The sequence below is a fragment of the Tamandua tetradactyla genome, chromosome 15, assembly GCF_023851605.1.
Source record: "Tamandua tetradactyla isolate mTamTet1 chromosome 15, mTamTet1.pri, whole genome shotgun sequence".
NCBI classification, from domain to species: Eukaryota; Metazoa; Chordata; class Mammalia; order Pilosa; family Myrmecophagidae; genus Tamandua; species Tamandua tetradactyla.
In genome coordinates, this window is record NC_135341.1 from 82543631 (window position 1) to 82568608 (window position 24978).

The following is a 24978-nucleotide window of genomic DNA, read 5'->3' on the forward strand; positions in this document are numbered from 1 at the left end:
AACACTCAAAATTCTAGTGTGTGTTTACTTTTAAAAGGATAATAAAAAATTACTTAAGTTTTTGTTACCTGGTTTCCAAATCTTTTTGGAGGTTCAGCTTTTCACTTAAAAGTTTATCAATCTTGGATTTCGATTCCTCGAGTTGATTCTGTAATGACTGCAACACATTTCATAGAAAAATAATTAATTTTCCTAGGAGTTTTTAACTTTATAAAAAGTGTTTATTAGTTATGCAGTCCCATACTATGAGAAGGCCTTTATAACTCGGTGAGGCATCCAGACTTCTACAATCGTTTTCTTCTTCTGACTGACTTTCTTCTTTATATTGCCTATGAAAATAAACATGCAGTATACTTCTTATGAAAAGATGTATCTTCAAAGAAGAAAAATTAGTAACAAAAATTAAACCAATTCAATAAGAATTTGATAAGCTAAACATGAATTAAAATGTAATTTCAAATTTTCTACTTGTTTTCAGAGAATGGTATTAAAATGTATCACTACCTGATACTATGATAAATATTTGTTTACTGTCTATCTCCTTAATTAGAATACAAGTTCCAAGAGGATAGCACTTCATCTGTCTTGTTCCCCACTGTTTCCTACTGCCTAGAAGAGTAGGGGGCGTAAGAGGGAGTAAAGAAACCTTGTCGAATGAATAAACAAATATATATATATATTTGTATATATATATATGTAGAACATCCATATTTCTTTCTAAAATACATTCCCTACATATTGTTTCTTCCTTTTAGGTACTTTCAGGTTACGAGAATTCCCTATGAAAAAAATGCAGAGTACAGTGGACAGGGTAACAGACTTAGCCTTCGTTCAAGTCCTGACGCCACTATTAACCACCTGTGTTATTTGAGGTCAATCCCTTGGAATTTTTTTCTTATCTATAAAATAGGAATAATATTATCTATCATATCTAGCTCACAGGATTTATAGGAGAAACACACAAAAAATAGTAAATCACTCTGTGACTTGTGAAGTGCTAGCAAATCAATATTATTTTTAATAGTGCACTCCTGATGCAATAACACTGTGCATCTAATATGGTAACCATTAGCTACATGTGGCTATTGAGTTCTTAAATGTGGTGAGTATGATTGAAAAACGAATTTTATTTTAAATAACTAAAATTTAAATTAAAAAACTGAAGCAGTATAAAATATTTTTCTGTTAAACACATATCATTTGGTAGGATTATATTTCAATTAAACTGCTGCACCACATAAGCTATTACTGTTGTAGCCTACTGTGCCCTGAGTCTGTACATGGTTTCCAGTATTGGTATAAACACCACAAATCTAGTTAGCGTCAATGGATTCAGTTTCAAATGCTTTTTTTCTATATATCATATAACACTGCTAGGTTTTTATTTTAAATTTTATGCACACATCAGGAGTTACAGTGATATTATATAATTTGTAATTGATAATTAAGTTAAAATATTATTTTAATAATAAGAATTAAATTATTTTTTCTAGTTTAAAAAACAATGATAGGGCAGTAGAGCGGTGGCTCAGTGGCAGAATTCTTGCCTGCCATGCCAGAGACCTGGGTTCAATTCCTGTCGCCTGCCAATGCCCAAAACAAAACAATGATGAACAGATTTTTTAAATGAAGGCAAACTACTGGTACAGAATAATGTAGAGATGCAGAAGATAGTACTACAACCACAATAATAATAATTTTAAAAAGAAAGACTTTAAAAAGGTATGCCAAAATTTCTTGACAAATATGACTGTAATCTGCTAGTAGCAGAACAAAATGAAAAAACTATTATTCACAAATGCGGTAGTTTGAAGCTTTTATGTACCCCAGGAGAGGCCATGATTTTTAAATCCATTCCTGTAGGTGTGGATCTATTGTGGGTGGGAGCTTTGATTAGGTTATTTCAATTGAGATGAGACCCAGCTCATTCCGTGTAGGTCTTGATCCTCTTGGTGGAGTCCTTTAAAAGAGGATGAAATATATACAGAAGCTAAGAGACGAAATTAAGAGCATCTCACACAAAAAGTCCCAGATAAGCTGAGAGGAAGAAGCCAGTGAAGCCAGAGCTGGAAGCAATGAGACCCATGAAAGAAGGACCAGCAGGTATCCATGTGCCTTGCTATCTGACAGAAGAGCCCAACTAATCTTCAGAGAAGGTATCATTCTGTTGACACCTTAATTCGAACATTTTCATGGCCTTAGAACTGTAAATTTGTTAAAAGCCAGTCCATTTCTAATGTATTAGATTTATCAGCTTTACCAAACCCAAACAAATGACCAAAAAAACAAACAAACAAAAAACACTTGATAAACTTCATCAAAATTAAAAATGTTTGTGCTTCGAAGGACACCACCCAGAAAGTGAAAAGACAACTCACAGAATGGGAGATATTTGTAAATCACATATCTGATATGGAATTTGTATCCAGAATATATAAAGAACTTTTACAACTCAATACTTAAAGAACAAATAACCCAATTTAAAAATGAGACAAGTATTTGAATAGACATATCTCCAAAGATGATATCCCAATGGCTAATAAGCACATGAAAGGAGGCTCAACATAGTTAAATCTTTAGGGAAATGCAAATCAAAACCAAGCTGAGATACCACATTGCACTCACTAGGTGGGCTAAAATTAAAAAGATCACAATAATGTGTTGGTGAGGATGTAGATAAATTGAAGCCTTCTTACATTGCTGGTAGAGTTATAATATGACCGAGCAATTCTAATCATAGGTATATACCCAAGAGAAATAAAAATATAGTCCACACAAAAACTTTTACACAAATGTTCACCACAGCACTGTTCATAATTGCTTAAAAAAAAAAAAAAAAAGGGAACAACCCAAACATGCAGCAACTGACAAATGGATGAATAAATGTGGTATATTTATAAAATGAAATATTATTTGGCCACAATAGGGAATGAAGTATTGAATATATGCTACAGAATAGATGAATCTTGAAAACATTATACTATATGAAAGAAGCAGTCATGGGAATAAAGGGAGAGATGTTTATTAGGTGCAAAATTTATATTTTGTGTAGTGTATTTCCTAATTTAGCTTGGATGGTCAGTTTAGTTGAACACGGTAAGTACATGGAATCTTGAATAGGGTGTGAAATTTTGTTGGTTTGTCCAGTTTAATGTGATGCTCCAATAAATCCCAGAGTGATTTGGACAGTGAGTAAAGAAGTATTTGCAAAGTCCCCTTGGGGGAATGGGGAGATAGGGGGAAATATTCAACTTTTCTATTTGGAGAATTTCTGATATTCTTGCAGGCAGTGGGGACAACCAAATCCATAGGCTGAGCCCTTGATCTTGGGGTTCGCCCCTATGAAACTTATTTGTAGGACAGGCTAAGCCTACTTAAAATTAGGCCTAAGAATCAACCCCAGAGAACCTCTTTTGTTGCTCAGATGTGACCTCTCTAAGCTGACATGGCAAGTGAACTCACTGCTCTCCCCCACTACATGGGCATAACCCTCACGGGTGTAAATCTTCTGGGAAATTCTGGGATGAGCCAGGACAGGGCATCAAGGGATTGAGAAAACCTTCATGAACAAAAAGGGGGAATAAAGAAATGAGAAAAAATCAAGTGTCAGTGGCTGAGAGATTTCAAACAGAGTCGAGAGGTTATCCTGGAGGTTATTCTTATACATTATATAGGTATCCCTTTATGGTGTACTGGAGTGGCTAGAGGGAAGTACCTGAAACTGTAGAGCTGTGTTCTAGTAGCCTTGTTTCTTGAAGATGATTGTATACAAAGGTATAGCTTTTGCAATGTGACTGTGTGATGTGAAAACTTTGTGTCTGGTGCTCCTTTTATCTAGTATATGGACAGATGAGTAAAAATATGGATAAAAATTAAATAAATGATGGGGGGACAAAGGCTAAAAGAAATTGGATAGGTAGAAATACTAGTGGTTAATGAGAGGGAGGGGTAAGGGGTATGGGACATACAAGTTTTTTCTTTTTTTCTTTCTTTTTCTGGAGTGGTGAAAATGTTCTAAAAAATGATCATGGTGATAAATACATAACTATGTGAGGATATTGTGAGCCACTGATAGTACACTATGTATGAAATGTTTGTATGTTAAGTTTTATCCATAAAAATATTAAAAAAAAAAAAAAAAAGAAGAAGCAGCAGCAGCAGCAGTCATGAAAGAACACGTATTGTATGAGTCCACTTACAGGAAATGCCCAGAATAGGGAAATCTACAGAGACCGAAAATAGATTAATGGTGACTGTTACTTTTTACTCATCTGTCCATACCATAGATAAAAGGAGCATCAGAACAAGGTTTTCACAATCACACTGTCACATTGTAAAAGCTATATCATTAGAGAATCATCTTAAAGAAACATGGCTACTGGAGCACAGCTCTACAGTTGCAGGCACTCCCTCTAGTCTCTCTAGTACATCTTAAACTAAAAAGGGGTTATCTATGTAATACATAAGAATAACCTCCAGGAAATCCTCTTGACTCTGTTTGAAATCTCTTAGCCACTGACATTTTATTTAGTCTCATTTCACTCTTCCCTTTCAGTCGAGAAGGTTTTCTCAATCCCTTGATGCCGAGTCCCAACTCATTCTAGGATTTCTGTTTCACATTGCCAGGGAAGTTTACACCTCTGGGAATCATGTTCCACATAGAGAAGGGGAGGGCAGTGAGTTTGCTTCACCTATTGGCTGAGAGAGATAAGCCACATCTGAGCAACAAAAGAGGTTCTCTGGGGGTGACTCTTAGGCCTAATTTTAAGTAGGCTTAGCCTATTCTTTGTGGGGAGAGAGCTCGGCTGATTGATTTGGTTGTCTTGACTGCTTGCAAGAATATCAGGAATTGCCCAAATGGGGAAAATGAATTTTCCCCTTTTCTTGCTATTTCCCCCAGGGGACTTTTCAAATATTTCTTTATTCACTGTTCAAATCACCCTGGGATTTATCGGGGCACCACACTGGCCCTATTCAAGGTTCCATGTACTTATGGTGTTGAATTAACCTATCCACATAAGTTATATTAGGAAATACACTTGTCAAAATATAAATTTTGTACCAAATAAACATTTTTTGCTTTAGTCTCACACAGAAGTTGAAGTTTTAAAATATGAGCCATCATCTATTTTCAATACCCTGCAATATTTACATTCCTTTGTTATTCCTTATGCAAAAACAGTTTTTAATTTGTACAGTTAGTCACTACCATTGTACACTCTAGGCATTCCTAGATTATACCATCTCAGTTTTTATTGGCTATCTTTCCTTCTGGTTTCATATGTGACCCCAGGCCTCCTCTCTCTATCATTCTCACATTCAGCTTCATTCAGTGTACTTAGATTATTGTACTACAGTTAGGTAGTATATTGCTATCCATTTCTGAGTTTTTATAACCAGTCCTGTTGTACAATCTGTATCCCTTCAGTTCCAATTACCCAATATCTACCTTATTTCTATCTCCTGATGGCCTCTGTTTTTAACTGGAATTCTCCAAGTTCATTCATTAATGTTAGTTCATATCAGTGAGACCATACAGTATTTGCCCTTTTGTTTCTGGCTAATCTCACTCAGTGTAATGTCCTCAAGGTTCATCCACGTTGTTACATACTTCATAACTTTATTTTGTCTTACAGCTGCATAATATTCCATCGTATGTATATACCACAGCTTGTTTAGCCACTAGTTTGTTGATGGACATTTGGGCTATTTCCATCTCTTGGCAATTGTAAATAATGGTGCTATAAACATTGGTGTACAAATGTCTGTTGTGTCCTTGCCCTCATGTCCTCTGAGTAGATACCTAGCAATGGTATTGCCAGATCATATGGCAATTTTATACTTAATTTCCTAAGGAACCTCCAAATTGCCTTCTACAGCAGTTGTACCATTTTACATACCCACCAACAGTGGATAAGTGTGCCTCTTTCTCCACATCCTCTCCAGCACTTGCCGTTTTTTGTACTGATAATGGCCATTCTGTACAATGTTTTTAAAGTCTCATATTACTTGTCCTAATTATTGTATTCACATTTTATCTCTTCCTAGCCTGTAAACTCCTAAAATATAAGGATTATATAAAAAACTTTGCCCTATCTCTATAGAATGTGAGGACATTCCTACCATTTAAAAGACAGTTTTGTTTGGATAACAAAAGGCCCTGAAGATATTTGAAACAAAGCTACTGTTTTAATGACCTCTCTTTAAAGCATTTCAAAATGATTATCAAGACATTATCTGCATTTTAGCACTTCACATGTTTCAGTTAGACATTGTTACCTAGCATAGGTCACCAAACCCCAACCAAAACCATTCCTGCCAATCCCAAAGGTGTTACATAAGATTCTACAAAGGTTCCATGCACTAGGGTAACTTTCCAGAAACCTACAACCTCCAGATGGGTCCCTAGATCAAATAAGTCCTGAAAGGCAGAGGGGTCAGCCTCTCTAGAACATTAACTAGTTCCATCCCCCTATCCTATATTATCAATAGCTCCTTCCAACATGAAAAACTTATAATGGGCATAGCCCAAATACCACTAAAGAGTGGGAGAAAGATCAAAGGTGAAGGTGGAGTTATACAGAAAAAGTAGGGTTTAACAAATGAATATGATTATTGAATCATTATATTGATATTTCTTCTCATCTCCAGTGTCTTGGAGCAGCTAGTAGTAAAAACCTAAAATGGTGGAACTATAACATACCAAACTCTGAAATCTGTTCTACAACTAATTATTGTGATGTGCTTTGAAATTTATTGCTTTTTGTATATATACTATTTTTCACAAAAAAAGAGAAAAAATCAATTGTGATGATAAATGCTCAGCTATATGATGATATTGTGAACCACTGATTGTATACTTTGGATGATTACATGGCATGTGAATATATAATATATATCAATAAAAACAAATTAAAATGATCATTAGCTATTTCTTTAATCAGAGATGACAACTGTGTTTTAACCTAAATGTTTTTTTCACTATAACATTTTATCTCAAGTAAACTTGCATACTAATTAGATAGCATTTTGGTAGGCAGCTAATATAATCTGCTTTGTGGATACTTAGAAACTGCTATTCAGAGACTAGACGACATCAGTAGAACAAATTATAGCAATTCGACAAGTAAAAATTAAAAACCATTTCTGGTATGACCAAGACTTTGGGGATTATTTAAGAATATATATTTTAATATAAACATAATGCATTTAAACATAAGTAATAAGATACAGTCTTTAAACTCTTTATTAAAAAGAACATGATAGTGACATATGAGATATCTTTCCATAGCATACAGTTTCAGAAGGCAGCAAAACTTTTGGTTTAATTCATGACTGGATAATAACTTTAAACACTGTAGTATAAAATTAGACATACCTTTGTTTATAAAGTTTTCTAATTTTAGTTTCATAATAATCAATCAGGCAAAGCAACCTAGAGAATAGAGGATAAAACTGAATTATTTTCAAAATACTGTATTAGAGTACATACTATTCTATCTACAAGTTTCAAATTATACTGATTAAAGTAATAACAGATTTATCCAGAAAGTTTTTTAAAAAGTAAATGATTCTGAGATGATGGTATAGTAGCCCATGACCAACTCTGGGATCTGTCCTGTAACTACTTGTTAAAGAATACTTTGAAAACTGCTTTTTTCTTTCTTTTCTTTGTATACATGTTATATTATACAATAAATTTTTTTTTAAGTAAATGATTATTGGTGGAAACAAGCATTATACCAAATCACATATTTCTATTAATTACAAAGTATAGATTTAAAATAACCATTATATCTTAAATAACATTATACCTTAACATATTAAACACATATTCTCCTTGTCCAACAGTTCTACCTCTAGCAATTGCTCCCATAGAAATATTTACCTGAGGGAGCAGTTCAATATGTATTAGTTGCTCAATGAACCATTATTTAAGAGTGAAAAACCAGAAACAATCTAAATGCCCTTGAGCAGGGAAAAAGTTAAATAAATAATGGCTCATTCATATTATAGAAAACAATGCAGCATTAAAAGAAATGATATAAATCTGTACATCCAAATAAGGACTGCTGAGGGAAAAAAATAATATGGCATTTAACCAAATATATACTATTACTCTATTTTTGTTAGAGAAAAAAGAAAGTAAAAAAGAAAAGTATGTGAATTTCTATAAGCATTGAAAAAGAACTCTATAGGTTCTTAACTTGGGGATAATATAACATAGAGGGCATTTGAAGGGGCAATGCTGGTTGTCTTGTTAGGTGATGGTGGTGTGATCTTAAACATAACAGCCCTATGCAATGAAGAAGTGTCCCACCCACCCCCTAAATGCCATTAGCACTCTTCTTGAGAAACAGGAGGAAGGATACACACCAAACTATCAAGAGTGGTGATCTCTGGAATGTAGGAATTAGCAGGGGTAAACAGGTCTATAACATTTTAGTTTGTACAACTCCATAGGTTTGAATTTTTATGAACATGTATTACTTTTTTTTTTTTGCACAGGCAGGCACCGGAAAATGAACCCGGGTCTCCGGCATGGCAGGCGAAAACTCTGCCACTGAGCCACCGTGGCACACCTGAACATATATTACTTTTGTAATATAAAAAATTCATGAGAGAAAAATAACACTATACGTTCATGTATTACTCCTAAACAAAAAACTTAAACTGTTTCCCTCCTATTTTGGGAAAATATGACCCATCGACTCCCTGTTTCAGAATTAATTTAGCCAATTGTGCTTTTAATATCATAACTTTCTGCATTATTTTCTCTCTTCAACCTTTCTCTGCCTCAACATATACCAGCTTTCTCATTATGCTTTAATCTCTTATATCCTATAGACCTTCTCACCACCTGCTTCTCCCTTATGTTAATCATTCCATTTCTACCTTTCCTTTCATTCTGAATATGTGTTACTTCCTTCCTTCAATAAACTTTCAGGAAGGATTTATTTTATGACAAATACTGGGGATTCTGAGCAAATAAGACACTGGAAAGGCAAACACATAAATTGAAAAAGTAGCATGTGACACTTCTTACCAGTCTCTCCTCCTTCAAACACTTATTTGTTGGTTCTCCTGACACTCAAGCATAACTCCTTTTCACCCTTGTCTTTCTCTGCCTGAAATCTAAAAGTTTTCTAGAGCTCAGTCTTCATAACTGCAGGCTTGATATCTCCACATGGCTGAGCCCAAAGTTCCTAAGTACATGTCCATAACTGAATTAAACTTCCCTCCCCATTCCTCAATCCTAGCTTGAAAGGTGGCTGTCTTCAACTCCTCTCTTTTCAACATCTATAACCAGTCATTAAATCCATCTCTGTGATATTTTTTTCTTTTGGTCTGGATTCAGATATTCATTATCTCTCACTTGGACTATTATAACCTACTACCAACTTGTCTTTCTGTCTTTGGGTTTAATTTCTTTGCTCAGAAATCTTGATTTTTTTTTCCTTCTTCCCACAAAACAGAATCCAAAATCTTTAGTATGGAATTTAAGCCCCTAAAAGCTCCAGCAAACTTCTCTTGTCTTTACCCATCACATGTATGGTATGTTCTAGACCTCTTGAACCACTTCTGATTTCCAAATACTTTGTTTTCCTGACACCACACTTTTCTAACTGAAATATCCTTTTCCTCAACTCTGCCTATTAAAATTCCATAGTTCCTAATAGTCTAGCTTAAAAATAACCTCCTTCATGAAGCCCTTCTGGTCACCTCCACCTTGCTCACTGGAAATTAATTTCTCCTTCTGCCATGCCCACTTAGTATTCTATGTGCCCCACCATCAAAGCACATACCATGAACTACCTTATATTTTACTTACCAGAGTGTGCCTGTCTACCCAAATACACAATAAGTATTACTTATCCATGTGTCCCCTATATTCTTAGCCCAGTTTTTCTGTAAATTTTGATAATATCTTAGAGTAGTAGCTACAACTCATGTATTTCACATACGGCTAATTCAAACTTTTCAAGTTCAACTATTTCTCAAAATCAAAACTTACTTTATTAAAAATCAGAGTGGAGAATCTCTGGTCCTTTAGCTAAACTTATACCTGAATTAGCTTAAATCCATCTGGGACATGGCAAGTTCTCTGAATGTTTCCTTTTTTCACCTTTTCTCCTACTCATATTAACTGGGTTTTATTGTTGTTATTTTCCATTTTCCTCCCATCCTAGTCACTACTATTTTTACTTCTGCTCCAATTGCTATTCTCTGTCTCAAATTCTTTTTGTTCTTTATTCCTAGTTTTCTTTCATTGCTTCCCTTTTTAAAATTCATTTACACGTATTTCTATTAATTTTGTTTTCATTATGAAATAAATGGTAAAGTTTTTGTCTTTTCTCCTCTTCAAAAGGATAAAATTATGTGTGTATCACACAAATAATCAAAACATTCTAGATAAAAAAGTTGTTTTAATTTATGTGACTCTACATTTATTTTCATAGTAAAAGAGAAACACCTGTCCCACTATTTAAGCACACAAGACTAATTAAAATGTAATCAATTTATACTGTTGAGGGAATAACTCAAGGTGCAACCTTTTATAAAAGGAGGAAGAATATGAATGTATTAGCCACACTGTTTATATTTGTTTAAAATAAAGCTAAAAATTAAAAATTAATTACTGATAGGAGAGGTTAAAAAGAGTAAAGGGGTCAGGAATGAATATACAACTTCTCTGAATATAGTTCCAGTTTTGGCTTTGAAATCATGCAAATGGTTTATTTATTTGAAAGTAAATCAATAAATTAAAAAGCAATCCTTAACATTTGAAAACAAATAGAGCCAAATAAATCTAACCACATTTTAATTTGGTGAAACAAACATGCAGAGAAAAGAAGTTTCAACAGAGTTTGGAATACTGTATTTTGACAGTATCCACAGTGGAATACATTAGGGTCAAATAAAATTGCAAAGAAATTTAAATTTTATTCAGTAGTCTTATTGTTATAGTAATACTATTATTATTTTTGAAGCTATTTGTATACATTATAGGATAAAACAATTAAGTAATTATGATATGATTCTTCAGAATAAAGTATACAGAGATGACAAATGTAAAAAATCAAAGAGTTTCAATAAAAATCCTAACTTCAAGTGGAAAAATCAATTAATGACTCTTGATTGTGTTTCTATAAATAACAGTTTCTGGTTGTTTCCACTGAAAAATCCTAGAAGCAATCATAGCATTGTAACAGCAAATTGTGGTCTATAAATACCATTTTTCACTAAAAGGAACCAGAGCTCTTTAATTAATTTAAGTGTTTAGTGTTATTTTTAGTAAATGTCTGATTCCAAACCTCAAAAGATCTTTATGGCAAGAAATGTACAGGATGAGCCTCTGGCTGAAAACAAGCTGTCTAATAAAGGTTAATGAAGTGCAGAAGTGACAGAGAAGAGTAAAAATACATAAATAAATAAATAAATAAATAAATAAATAACAAGGTTAATGAAACAGGGTCAAAAGGATATATGAGGCCAGCATGAAGAAATTTCCACTGGCCAAAGATATTTTTAATGGTTTTATTATTAAAACCCCATGAGTTCATAGGAGATAGAATAATAAATGATATAATCAAAGGAAGCAACATATAAATCTAGAATGTGGGATAGCTTCTCCAGGGCAACTGACCAGTTTCTTCAACAAGTCACTGACATGAAAAAAAAAGGAAAAATTACATTGGAGAAAGACTTTTCAAGTTTATGAGCCATTGAACTATTCCCAAGATGAAATCAGCTTTTTTCAAGTATATTATGTACATAACTACATAACCATAACAAATTATCTAGAAAATATTACTGTCTATCCAAGATGGTATGAGGAACTCTTTTGCAGAGATAGGCAAACACTCTGTTTTGAGTAATAATGCGTTCTTCTTCTTCTTTTGTTAATCTGTAGATATCCTTTTGCAAAGAAGCAATAGTATCTTGCTGCTCCATTCGTTTTTGCTTATAATGCTGGCATTTTGCCTGCAAGAAGTTTTTAAAAACATAATTATGAATATGCATAATTAGGACATGCTGCCCTAACAAAACTGTACACAAAGACATCTTCACAGTTTCCATCTAGCTGTTGCATTCAAGAACTTCGGTATTGGGATATCTTTAAATGGTTGCAAGCTCTAGAACACTAAAACATTACAAACTCAAAAAATGTTACCATAAAATAAGTGTAAAATGAGGAAAATACAGCACGTAATTGCAGGCATTCAACGTTTCATAATAAGTAAAGAAACAAATCTCCATAAAACTAATATTATAAGTTTAGATAAAAGCAATAATCAGGAAGGGATGAATATTAAGGACATTATAAAAAATGAATTAAAATTATGATTTAAAGTGATTAATAATAATTCAGGATTGTTTATAGGGTAGTCGACTTGGGCATTCATTCATGTGATGTGGGAGCTATAAACCCAGAGTAAGTCCACAACCAGGAAGTTATCACTGAGAAATAATTAGTGCATATCCCAAGATTTACACAAAGGAATGAATATAAATCTTGGACACTCTCTTCCTTTTTCTTCAGCAAGATAGTACACTTTCTGGTTTTTCATATTTTCTGGGTTTTATTGATTTTTTCTAGGTGCAACTTGTATTCTTATCCATACCTATAGCTTCAATTACCACAATAACAGATGAGTCTCACATTCATCGTCAACCAAAACGCCTCTTCCCTTCAGTCCAAATGTTTCTTTTATATTTCCTCTTTAATAACCCAAGGACGTTTCACCCCTACACATGCAATACCAAACTCAGGATCCACTCCTCTATGTCCCTCTACTCCATGAGACAGATCCTTAGCAGCCCGGTGTTTATGCTTGCACATCTTTCTCCAAGTTTGTACAAACATAAACTAAAACAAATGTACCAATGTATTGGTGGAATGATTGTTATTTTATTTTACTAAAATGGTTTAAATCGTATACAGAATATAAAAGACATGCCTTCAACTTTAATGGATAGAAATGGTCTAAAATTTCTCCAATAAACATGAATTACTTCTGTAATCAGAAAAACCTGTCTTTTAAGATTCTGAAAGGTTTAAACAGTAAAAGAGAGTGGCTGAAAGTCTAAATTTAATTAATCAGGAGGAGGATGACATTAAGATGGAGAGGAAGACATTCCCTAGAAAAGTCTCCCATCAGAAACAACTAATGAAAGGAAAATCTCACTTCCTTGGAACTATAGAGGAAGACAAAGACTGAAGAAGGACTCTACAAACTCTGAATTGAAGGAAAAAAACATCAAAAGGGAAGGTAGGGGATCTGCAACTTGGACCTGCCAGTCTGCACTCCTACCCCTCATAGGGTCTCTTGTGGTTTAGGAATCACAAATCAGCAGCTCTTGGGCTTGAGTGTCTCCTTTCATGGATGCAGACTGCAGAGCCACTCACAGCAGTTAGAACTCCATGCATATCCAGGCACAGGTAATCAAGGCCACACAGACACTGGGTGGAACCCAAGTAGCTGGTGAGCATACAAAAGGGCCCCCAGGGAATAAAAGAGAACTGCAATAGAACAGTTGGCAAGAGGTGCACATATCCAATATGATCTCTAATTGGTGGAATACCTAAACGAAAAAAAAAAAACAACAAACCCAGGTGCTTTTGAATACTGACCCCATATGGCTCCCTGAGGTGGAATATCCTAAGGCAGGGTTAGCAGAGACAGAAAACCCTCATGAAAAAAGGGAAAACTGAACTGCTGTAAGGCAGGACAAGCCACAGGATTGAAAAGTATAATGAAAAGGGGGCAGTGAGGGAGGGAGAAGAGATGATCAAAATTACGGGAGCTTGGGACAAAAATCTGAATACACAAAACAGAACAGCTCAGGACTCCTGGAGAAGGAACAGAGGAAAGGAAGCCTTCTCCAGGAGGTGAAATAACTGCACATAAAAGGGAAGTCTTAGAAGTTGTATGGCAGGTCCAGGGCAAGAAACAGGTGCAGAAGACCTGAGAAAACCTAAATAGTTAAATACAGGTTTAGTATATGTTAGACCAAGTATAGAGGAAGAACCTTAGCACATAAACAATCTACAATAAAACCCTAGGAAACAAAGAGAAACTGACTTTCAGAGTTAGCACATCAAAATAATCAGATGACCAAAGATCAGAAAAAATTTGCAAACCATACAAAGAAATAGGAAGTTATAACTCAGCCAGGGGAATAAATTAAAACTTCAGAGGAGACAAAGACTTTGTAATAACTAATCAAAGGCGTTCAGTCAAATCTCCTAAATTAATTCAAATAGTTGAAGTAAAATATGGATAGAAATAAACTAAATGTGGATAAGGAATTAAAGGATATTAAGAAGACAATGTGTGAGCAAAAAGAAACATAACAGAAATTATGGGGATGAATGGTACAATAATAAAGATTAAAATTATACTAGAATTATACTAGAGGGCACTTCTGGGGAAGATGGCAGAGGAGGGCGTTACAGGACTCACCCCTCTAAAAACAGCTATTGGACGGGCACACGCTGACTGAAACAATTTGGGCTCTGGAAGGCAGTGGCACACTACGACATTTAGGATGAAAAAAAAAATTATGAGTAACTTGCTCTGTGGCAGGGGCAGACACCCATCCCCAACTCTTGAGGTACACTATCTTGGGTCCATTCCCTGGCTAGCTGCTGCAGATGGAGAGGGTCATGGCAGCCCTCCTCCCCAAGGACTAGAGATAGGGGCATGATCAAATTATGATCGTGGCTTTTTTTTTTTTTTTAACATGGGCAGGCACCAGGAATTGAACCTGGGTTTCTGGCATGGTAGATAAGAACTCTGCCACTGAGCCACCATTGCCCACCTGATTATGGCTTTTGATTGGTGAAGTTAGACCACTGGATCCTAGCTCTGAGCCTCTGTTTTAGCCTATCCTGGATAGGGACAGCGCTGACCACCATATCAACACTGAGCATACAGGAGCAGTGCCAAAGGAGGTTAAAAGACACACTGCCTAATTAGGGCTGCAGGGAAAAGACTACTGAAGAGCACCATCTGCTGGGCAGGCCAGGAAAGCACAACCTTAGGGAGCTGACTAAAAGGTTTTTGTCATCTTTCCTAACCCTCGGCCCTGGGCCTTTTGGAACTGGTATGTGTCCCCTTTGTGGTCCCTGGTCCTGTTTTAATGGGAAATACTGACTTAGGAAAGACCACTCTGAGGTGAACCTCCTCCCAGAATTTGGCATCTAGCAAAATTAGCTAGAGGCAAAGAAAGGAGAGTTTAAAAAAGAAAACAACAAACTATAAAGGCAAAAGAAACAGAATGGGTCAAGATTCTCAGAGAAACAGCAGTCACATATATTCAGTTAAGTGTAACTGTTAACTCTAAATTCTGAGATACTGAGCTGTTTGTACATAATGGGCTTTCACAGAAACTTCGGATATTTATGTGACACCTGAGATTCAGAGTTAAGAGTTCTGAAGTTATGAAAATCAGCAGTACCACATACAGGTATTGTTTAAAAAGTTGGAAAATGTGATCAGACATTGAATAGAGATATGAATGAAACTGATCTGGATAGGATGAAGGTATATCAGAAGACTGGGTAAAGGGTAATGTCATCCATATTTTAAAACTTTGACTTCTAGAAGAGGGATTTTTTATTTATTTAATTTATTTAATTACATTTTGGGTAGTGCATATACTACTTTAACTTGTCTGGTCAGTTTAGGTGAACGCCATAAGCACATGGAATCCTGAATAGGACATGAAATTTTGTTAGTTTGTTCAGGTTAGCGTGAGGCCCCAATAAATCCCAGAGTGATCTGGACAGTGAATAAAGGACTATTTGCAAAGTCCCCTTGGGGGGAATGGGGAAAATATCCAGCTTCCCCATTTGGAGAATTTCTGATATTCTTACAAGCAGTGGGGACAAGCAAATCCATAAGTCAAACCCTCAATCTTGAGGTCTGCCCCTATGAAACTTATTCCTGCAAAGGATAGGCTAAACTAATTAAAATTAGGTCTAAGAGCCATCCCCAGAGAACCTCTTTTGTTGCTCAGATGTGGCTTCTCTAAGCTGACACAGCAAGTGAACTCACTGCCCTCCCCCACCTCCATATGAGATATGACTCCCAGGGATGTAAATCTCCCTAGTAACGTGGGACAGAAATCCCAGGATGAGCCACGACCTGGCATCAAGGGACTGAGAAAACCTTCATGACCAAAAAGAGGAAAGAGAGAAATGAGAAAAAATAAAGTGTCAGTGGTTAAGAGATTTCAAACAGTTGAGAGGATATCCTGCAGGTTATTCTTACTCATTATATAGCTATTTCTTTTTAGTTTATGATGTATTGGAGTGGCTAGAGGGAAGTACATGAAACTGTAGAGCTGGGTTCAGTAACCTTGTTTCTTAAAGATGACTACGTAATGATATAGCTTTTACAATGTGATTGTGTGATTGTGAAAATCTTGTGTCTGCTCCTCCTTTTATCTAGGGTATGGACAAATGAGTAATAAATATGGATAAAAATAAAAAAATAATGGGGGGACAAAGGTTAAAATAAATTGGGTACATGAAAATACTAGTGGTCAATGAGAGGGAGGGTTAAGTGGTATGGTATGTATGAGTTTTTCGTTTTTACTTCTTTTTCTGGAACGATGCAGATGTTCAAAAAAATGATCATTGTGATGAATACAAAACTATGTGATGATATTGTGAGCCACTGACTGTACACCATGTATGAAATGTTTATATGTTAAGTTTTATCAATAAAAATATTTAAAAAAAAATTCCCAGAGAAAGAACAGAGGAAGGAAGCTTTCTCATGGGGTGAAACAAATACACAAACAGAACAATCTGAAAAACTGCACTACACACCTAGGTTAAAAATCAGATATAGAAGACTTGAATAAATTTGATCAGTTACACATGGGCAATTCTAAAGGTCTGCAATAATTTGAACCAAGTATCAAAGAAGAGTCTTAATACAAAGCCAATAAACCATAAAACCCTAGACAAGAGAAAGAAAGTGACCTTCACAGTAAACCATGTCATGAAGATAATCAGAAGCCAAAATATCAGCAAAAAATTATAAACCATACTAAGAAACAGGGACACATGTCCCAAAGGAACAAATTAAAAAGTTGGAGGAGATACCAAATTTGGAACAACTAATCAAAGATGTTCAAGCAAATCTCCTAAATCAATTCAAAGAGGTGAAGGAAAATATGACTAAAAAACTAAAGGCTATAAAGAAGAATTTGAAAGTATGAAAAGAAATATAACAGAAGTTATGGGAATGAAAGGCATAATAAAAGAGATTAAAAACACACCAGAGGCAAAAAAAAATACCAGAGGCAAACAACGACGGATTCGGACAGAAAGAATCAACAAATTAGAAGATAGGATATTTGAAATCTTACAACAGAAGAACATATAGAGGAAAGAATGAAAAAATATAAGCAGGTATCAAACTGAATGACAGTACGAAGCACACAAACATATGCATCATGGCTGTGTTAGTCAGGGTCCTCTAGAGAAACAGAACCAGCAGGAGAGATCTGTAAATATGAGATTTATAAAGGTGTCTCATGTGACTGTAAGAATGGAAGAGTCCAAAATCCATAGGGCAGGCTGCGTCACCGGCGGCTCCAATGAAGGATCTGGACAAACTCTACAGGAGAGGCTTGCTGGCTGAAGAAGCAGTGAAAGAGTCTCTTCTCTTACTTAAAAGCCTTCAGTTGGTAGGATTATCTCACTGGGGGAGACATGCCTTAGTTGATCACAGACATAATCGGCCACATATGCTGACTGTTATCAGCTGACTGATGACTTAATACACCAGCCTTCGTGTTTATCAACCAGCAATGAAATATGCTTGCAGCAATGGTCAGACCAGCATTTATTTGCCTGGCCTGACAACTGGGCATAATCACTTGACCAAGATGACACCAGAACCTAACCATCAAAATGGAGTTCCCAGAAGGAGAAGGGAAGGAAGAAAGAGGCAGAAAAAAAATATATGAGGAAATAACAGCAAAAACTTTTCCACTTCTTATGAAAGACATAAATATGCCTAAGAAGCACAACATACTCCAAACAGAATAAATACTAACAGACCAACTCTGAGACATATACCAATCAGGATGTCAAATGCCAAAGATAAAGAGCAATCATGAAAATTGCAAGAGAAAAGTGATTGGTTACATACAAAAAAAATGCTCAAAGAGACTAAATTTTTATTTCTCATCAGAAACCATGGAGGTGAGGAGGCAGTGATATGCTATATTTAAAGTACAGAAAGAAAAACTGATAGCACAAAGTTTTTTATCCTGGGGACTTCCAGGAAGATGGTGGCATAAGGAGAGGCTGAAATCACTCTTCCACCAAAAATACCTAGAGAAGTGGCAGAAACTGTCCAAAGCAGTTGTGCCAGTTTGAAACTATTATGTACCCCAGAAAAGCCATGTTCTCATCTTGATTCAATCTTGTGGAGCCAGACCTATCGTTTAGGGTTTAAACTTTGATGGGATTGGTCCATGGAGATATGACAAACTCGGCTGTGGGTGGATTACTTCCATGGAGATGTGACACACCCAATTGGATGTGGCTTTTTGATTAGATGGACATATGACTCCATCCATTCAGGGTGGTTGTGATTAGTCTACCGGAGTCCTTTAAAAGGGGAAACATTTTGGAGAAACCTCAGATGCAGATGCCTGGAGGACAGAAATGACAGAGCCTTCAGAGCCAACATAAGACCCAGATGTTTGGAGATGTAGGGCCCAGAAGACGTTGCTTTCCTATGAGATACTAAGCAAGCCAGAACCTAGAGAGAGCCAAGCGAAGCCAAGAGAAACCCAGCCCTGAAGAAGCCAAGTAAGGAACCCCACAGGAAATAGAGGCTGAAAGCAACAGAGTAAAGGACCAGAAGATGCCAGTCACATGCCTTCCCAGATGACAGAAGTATTCCAGACAACATCAGCCTTTCTTGAGTGAAAGTAACCTCTTGTTGGTGCCCTAATCCAGACATTTTCATGGTCTTAGAATGTAAACTTGAAACTGAATAAATCCCCTTTATAAAAGCTGATCTATTTCTGGTATACTGTATTCTGGCAGCTTTAGAAAACTAATAAAGCAGTGGTGATGGGGCTCTGGAAAGGAGGAAAGGACCATTACAACACGTAACAAAAAGCTGGATGAAGAAACAGAGAAATTCTGACTGAGAAATTGTGGTGACTGAACTTGACACACCTCTTGGTACCCATCCTCCATGCCCAGGGCGAGCAGCTGAGGCTCAGCCTAGCTGGCTGCTGCAGACTGAGAGGGCCTGGGAGGCCCTTCCCTTGGGAAAAAAAGTGGCATGCAAAACAGTCCTGATTCCACTGTTGACTGGTAAGGGTGATCCTATGGCTCCCATATCTTAAACCTTCCCAGGCAGGAAGACAGGCGCTCACCACTCCATATTTCCAGGGAAACTGCAGTGAGTGAACTCTATTGTGGCTCTTGGTACCCATACCCTACCCCCAAGGCTGGCAGTTAAAGGAGCATTTGGTTCTAGCCCAAATGGCTGCTGCAATCTGGGAGAGACTAGCAGACACTCCCACCCAGGAAAAGAGAGGGATGGAACATAGTGTTAGTTGTGGGCACTAAAAAGATATACGCCCTTTGAGTCATTTTGTCAGCCTGTAGTCCCTACTTTAGAGCTATGTTTACACGAGAATTGGCAAAGAGCTCTCAGACAGAAGTAGTGATCTGAGACATAGATGAAAGGGCTATGGAACTCCTGATTGACTTTGCATATACGTCCCAGATAACTGTAGAAGAGGGCAATGTTCAGACCTTTCTGCCAGCTGCTTGCCACCTCCAGCTGGCAGAAATACAGGAAGCTTGTTGTGAATTCTTAAAGAGACCATTAGATCTCTCTAACTGCCTGGGTATTCAGACTTTTGCTAACACACACTCATGTCATGAGTTACTAAAGATAGCAGATAAGTTCACTCAACATAACTTTCAAGAGGCGATAGTAATCAAAGTTCGTGTTGTTTCCAGCCAATCAACTCATGATATAATACCTAGATATGAGCTAAATATTTGCAGTGAAGAACAAGTGTCCTACGCAGTGATGACCTGGACCAAATACAGTATTCAAGAAAGACATCCTCAATTACCCGAAGTGCTGCAACATGTTTGTCCGCCTCTGCTTGGTCCCAAGTTCCTGGTGGGTACAGTAGGCTCTGATCCCCTCATCAAAAATGAAGAAGAATTTAGAGACTTGTTAGATGAGGCTAAAAATTACATTTATTACCTCAAGAATAACTCCTAATGCAGGAACGAAGGACAAGACCATGGAAACCTAGCCAATATGGAGAAGGGCTCTTTGCAGTTGGTGGTTGGTCAGTGGGGGATGCTATTTCCAGCATCAAATGATATGATCTTCAAACCGGCGAATGGTATTTCAATGAGCAAAATGCAATGTGCAGTTGGGGTAAGTGTTCTTGATGACCTGTTATATACAGTAGGAGGCCAATGTGGGATTCTCTTATCTCAATGGTGTTGAAAGCTATGACCCCAAAACAAATCAATGGGGCAGTGATGTGGCCCCTACAAGCACCTGCAGGACAAGGGTTGGTGTGGCAGTGCTTGGAGGCTTTCTCTATGTTGTGGGTGGCCAGGATGCTGTGTTTTGCCTCAAATGTTGTTGAGAAGTATGATCCAAAGGATAAGAAGTGGACTCGAGTGGCTTCTATGAGTATCAGAAGACTAGGCATGGAAGTGGCTGTACTAGGAGGGTTTTATATTCTGTAGGTGGCTCTGATGGGACATCTGCTCTCAACACAGTGGAGCACTACAATCCTCAGGAAGACAGATGGCACACCATAGCCCCTATTTCCATATTGCTTCCAAGGGCCAAGAGGGAGAAATATCTTTTCCCCATCAGTGAATACTGTTATGCAATTCTTTATACTTGCTGCTCAGGCTTGGTGAAGCTGAGGCTTACTGCTCATAACAGCCTCCAAGAGAATGAATTCTTAAGTTCATGTGTTCATGAGTGTAAAACCAAATGAGGCATTTTATTTATAATATCTTGGTTCTTTTATACAAACTATATATAATTTTCTTCATTCTGTTATTACTACTTCTCTCAAATCTCACTTTCTGATGGAGAGCAAAACTTTGTAAGGAAAACAATGATTAAAGTTTCAGTGTTTAAAGTTTTTTTCTCATTGTGCTCATAGGCCCTTTTTATTTTTAGAAGAATCTTTAAATAAGACTTTAACCAACTAAAAGAAATAATTTTTTCCTTCTCCTGTCCCTTAAGGACAAAAAAAAAGGTTTGGTAATTCTTGTGTTTCCATTTAAAGACCATTTGCACTTTACAAGGGAAAAAATAAGTATTTGGTAAGCAACTGTTTATATGTATCATTCATGCTTTTTTCCCCCAGCATGTCTAACTTATAAAAATAAAGGTAGTATTTACAAAAAAAAAAAAAGATCCATCTATATGCTGTTTTTAAGAGACTCAATTTAGATCCAAAGATACAAATACTTTGAAAGTGAAAGGATGGAAGAAGATATTCCATGCAAGCTGCAGCCAAAAAAAAAAAACCTGGGATAGCCATACTAGTATCAGTCAAAATAGAGCTTAAATGTAAAAATGTTATAAGAAGACAAAGATGGACATTATATATTAATAAAAGAGGCAATTCGTGAAGAAGAAATAATCATAAATATATAGGTACCTATTCAAGGTGCCCCAAAGTACATGAGGAAAACACTGGTAAAAATGAAGGGAGTAATAGACATCTCTACAGTAACAGTGGGAGACTTGAACACACCACTCTTTTCAATAGACAGAATGTCTAAACAGAGGAACAATAAGAAACAAAGAACCTAAATCATATGTTCTATGATTTAGAACTAAATGGACTAGACCTAATAGACATATATAAAATATTGCATTCCAAAACAACAGGATATACATTCTTTTCAAGTGCTCATGAAACATTTTCCAGGATAGAACACATGGTGGGGCACAAAACGCATCTTAATAAATTTTGAGACTGACATTATATTAAGAACTTTATCTGATTATAATGGAATGAAACAGAGACTCAATAGCAGCCAGAAAACTGGAAAATTCACAACTAAACGTAGGTTAAACAACATGCTCAAACAATTAGTGAGTCAAAGAAGAACTGCAAGATAAATCAGTGCTTATCTCAAGTTGAATGAAAACAAGAACACAAGATATAAAAACTTATGTGATGTATTGGAAGAAGTGCTGAGAGGGAAATTTATCATCCTGAATGTGAACATTAAAAAAGAGGAAAGAGCTAAAATCAAAGACATAACTGAACACTTGGAGAAACTGGAGAAAAAACACTAATCCCAAAGCAAGCAGAAGGAAACAAATAACAAATATTAGGGTGGAAATAAATGAAACAAAGAACCAAAAAACAAAACAAAACAAAACAAAAAAATTAAATCAGAAATGAGAGAGGAGACGTTACCACAGACCCTTAAGAAGTAAAGAAGGTTAAAAATGGATACTCTGAATGACTGTATGCCAATAAACAGACAACTTAAATGAAATGGACAAGAGTCTGGAAATACACAAACAACCTACAGTGACTCAAGAAGAATCAGAAGACGTCAACAAACCAGTCACAAGTAAAGTGATTCAATCAGTCATGAAAAACCTCCCAAAAGAAAAGACCAGGGCCAAATGGATTCATAGGTGAATTTTACTAAATATCCTAAGAATTACTACCAGTTCTGTTCAAACTATTTCAAAAACTTGAAGAAGAGGGAACACTAACTCATTTTATGGAGCCAACATCACCCTAATACTAGATCCTGACAAAAACACTACAAGAACAGAAGCGATATTGTTATCTACAGACCAATATCGCTAATGAATACAAATCCAAGAATCCTCAAAATACTTGCAAATAGAATTCAACAGCACATTAAAAGAATTATACACCATGACAAAGTAAGTTTTATCCCAGGTATGCAAGGGCGGTTCAACACAAGAAAATTAATTAATGTAATATACCACATCAAAAAATTGAAAGATAAAAAATGCATGATTATCTTGATTGATGCAAAAAGAGAGAAAGAGAGAGAGAGAGAAAGCATTTGACAAAATCCAGTATTCTTTCTTGATAAAAACAATTCTAAAGATAGGAACTGAAGGAAAACTCCTGACACTGATAAAGGGTACATATGAAAAATCAGAACTAGCATCGTATTCAATGGCAAGAGACTGAAAGCTTTTCTTTCCTCTAAGATGGGAACAAGACAAGGATGCCCACTGTTACCATTATTATTCAACATTGTGCTAGCAGTTCTAGAACAATTAGGCAAGAAAAATAAATAAAAGGCATCCAAATCAGAAAGGAAGGAGTAAAACTTTCACTATTTGACAATTCAACGATCCTACATTTAGAAAGCCCTGAAAAAAATATGATGACTACTGGTGATAATAAATGAATTCAACAAATTGGCAGAATATGAGGTTAAATGATGCAGATCAGTAGTGCTTTTATATACTAGTAATGAGCTATATTCGAGGAGGTAATCAAGAAAAAATTATACTAGTGTTTCTACATACTAGTAATGAGCTATATTCGAACAAGTAATCCATTCACAATAGCAACTAAAAGAATTAAATATTTAGGAATAAACTTAACCAAGGATATAAAGGACCTGTACACAGAAAACTACAAAACACTGCTAAAAGAAATCAAAGAAGACCCAAACAAATGGAAAGATATTCTATGTTAATGGATGGTAGGCTAAATATTGTTAAGATGTCAATTTTGCCAAAATTGATCTATAGAGTCAAAGCAATACCAGTTAAAATTCCAACAGCCTACTTCACTGAAATGGAAAAAGCTAATTATCAAATTTGCAAGGGAAAGGGGCTTCAAATAGCCAAAAAACATCTTGAAAAAAGAAGAATGAAGTGAGTTCCTGACTTTAAAGCATATTATAAAGCCACAGTAGTCAATTAGTACTGGCGTAAAGATAGACTTACTGATCAATGGAACTGAATTGAGAGTTCAGAAACAGACCCTCAGGTATATAGTCAATTGATTTTTGACCAAGGCTTCCAAGTCCAGATGACTAGGATAGAACAGTCTCTTCAATAACTGGTGCTTGGGTAACAGGATATCTTTATCTAAAAGAATGGAAGAGGATCCCTATCTCACTCCCTATACAAAAATGAACTAAAAATGGATAAAAAAAACCTAAATATAAGAGCCAGTACCATGAAACTACTATAAGAAAATGAAGGGAAACATCCTCAAGATCTAGTGATAGAATGCAGTTTCCTAGACTTTACAACCAAAGCATAAGCAATGAAAGAAAAATAGATAAATGGGACCTCATCAAAAGTGAATCAATCTGTGCTTCAAAGGACTTCGTCAAAAGGGTGAAAAGGCAGTAAACTAAATGGGAAAAAAATATTTGGAAACTACATATCTGATAAGGGTTTCATATCTAGAATATATAAAGAAATCCTATAACTCAATAAAAAGACAAACAACCCAATTAAAAAATGGGTCAAAATCAAGGGATTGAGAAAAATTTTTCAACCAAAAGGGGGAAGAGAGAAATGAGACAAAATAAAGTGTCAGTGGCTGAGAGATTTCAAACAGAGTCGAGAGGTTACCCTGGAGGTTATTCTTATGCATTATATCAATATCCCCTATTTAGTTTATGGTGTATTAGAATGGCTAGAAGGAAATATCTGAAACTGTAGAGCTGTATTCCAGTAGTCATGTTTCTTGAAGATGACTGTATAATGATACAGCTTTTGCAATGTGACTGTGTGATTGTGAACACCTTGTATCTGATGTTCCTTTTATCTATGGTATGGACAGGTGAGTACAAAACATGGATAAGAAATAAACAAATAAGAAGGGGAACAAAGGTTAAAATAAATTGAGTAGATTGAAATACTAGTGGTCAATGAGAGGGAGGGGTAAGGGGCATGGCAT

The 24978-nt window shown here is 35.9% G+C and overlaps 1 protein-coding gene and 1 pseudogene across 3 annotated transcripts in view; one reads left to right on the forward strand and one right to left on the reverse strand.

The window, feature by feature from the left end:
* The window catches only part of CEP70 (centrosomal protein 70), a 162087-nt gene that overhangs the window by 65280 nt on the left and 71829 nt on the right, over positions 1–24978 (reverse strand). For all 3 annotated transcript variants that reach the window (XM_077130247.1, XM_077130245.1, XM_077130246.1), the window contains exons 7-10: positions 11816–11985; positions 7379–7435; positions 245–329; positions 69–157 (exon numbers count right to left, since the gene is read on the reverse strand). In XM_077130247.1, the coding sequence (XP_076986362.1) occupies positions 69–157; positions 245–329; positions 7379–7435; positions 11816–11985 (401 nt within the window). The remainder of the gene's footprint in view (positions 1–68; positions 158–244; positions 330–7378; positions 7436–11815; positions 11986–24978) is intronic.
* Positions 19329–21033, forward strand: LOC143657784 (kelch-like protein 20 pseudogene; annotated as a pseudogene).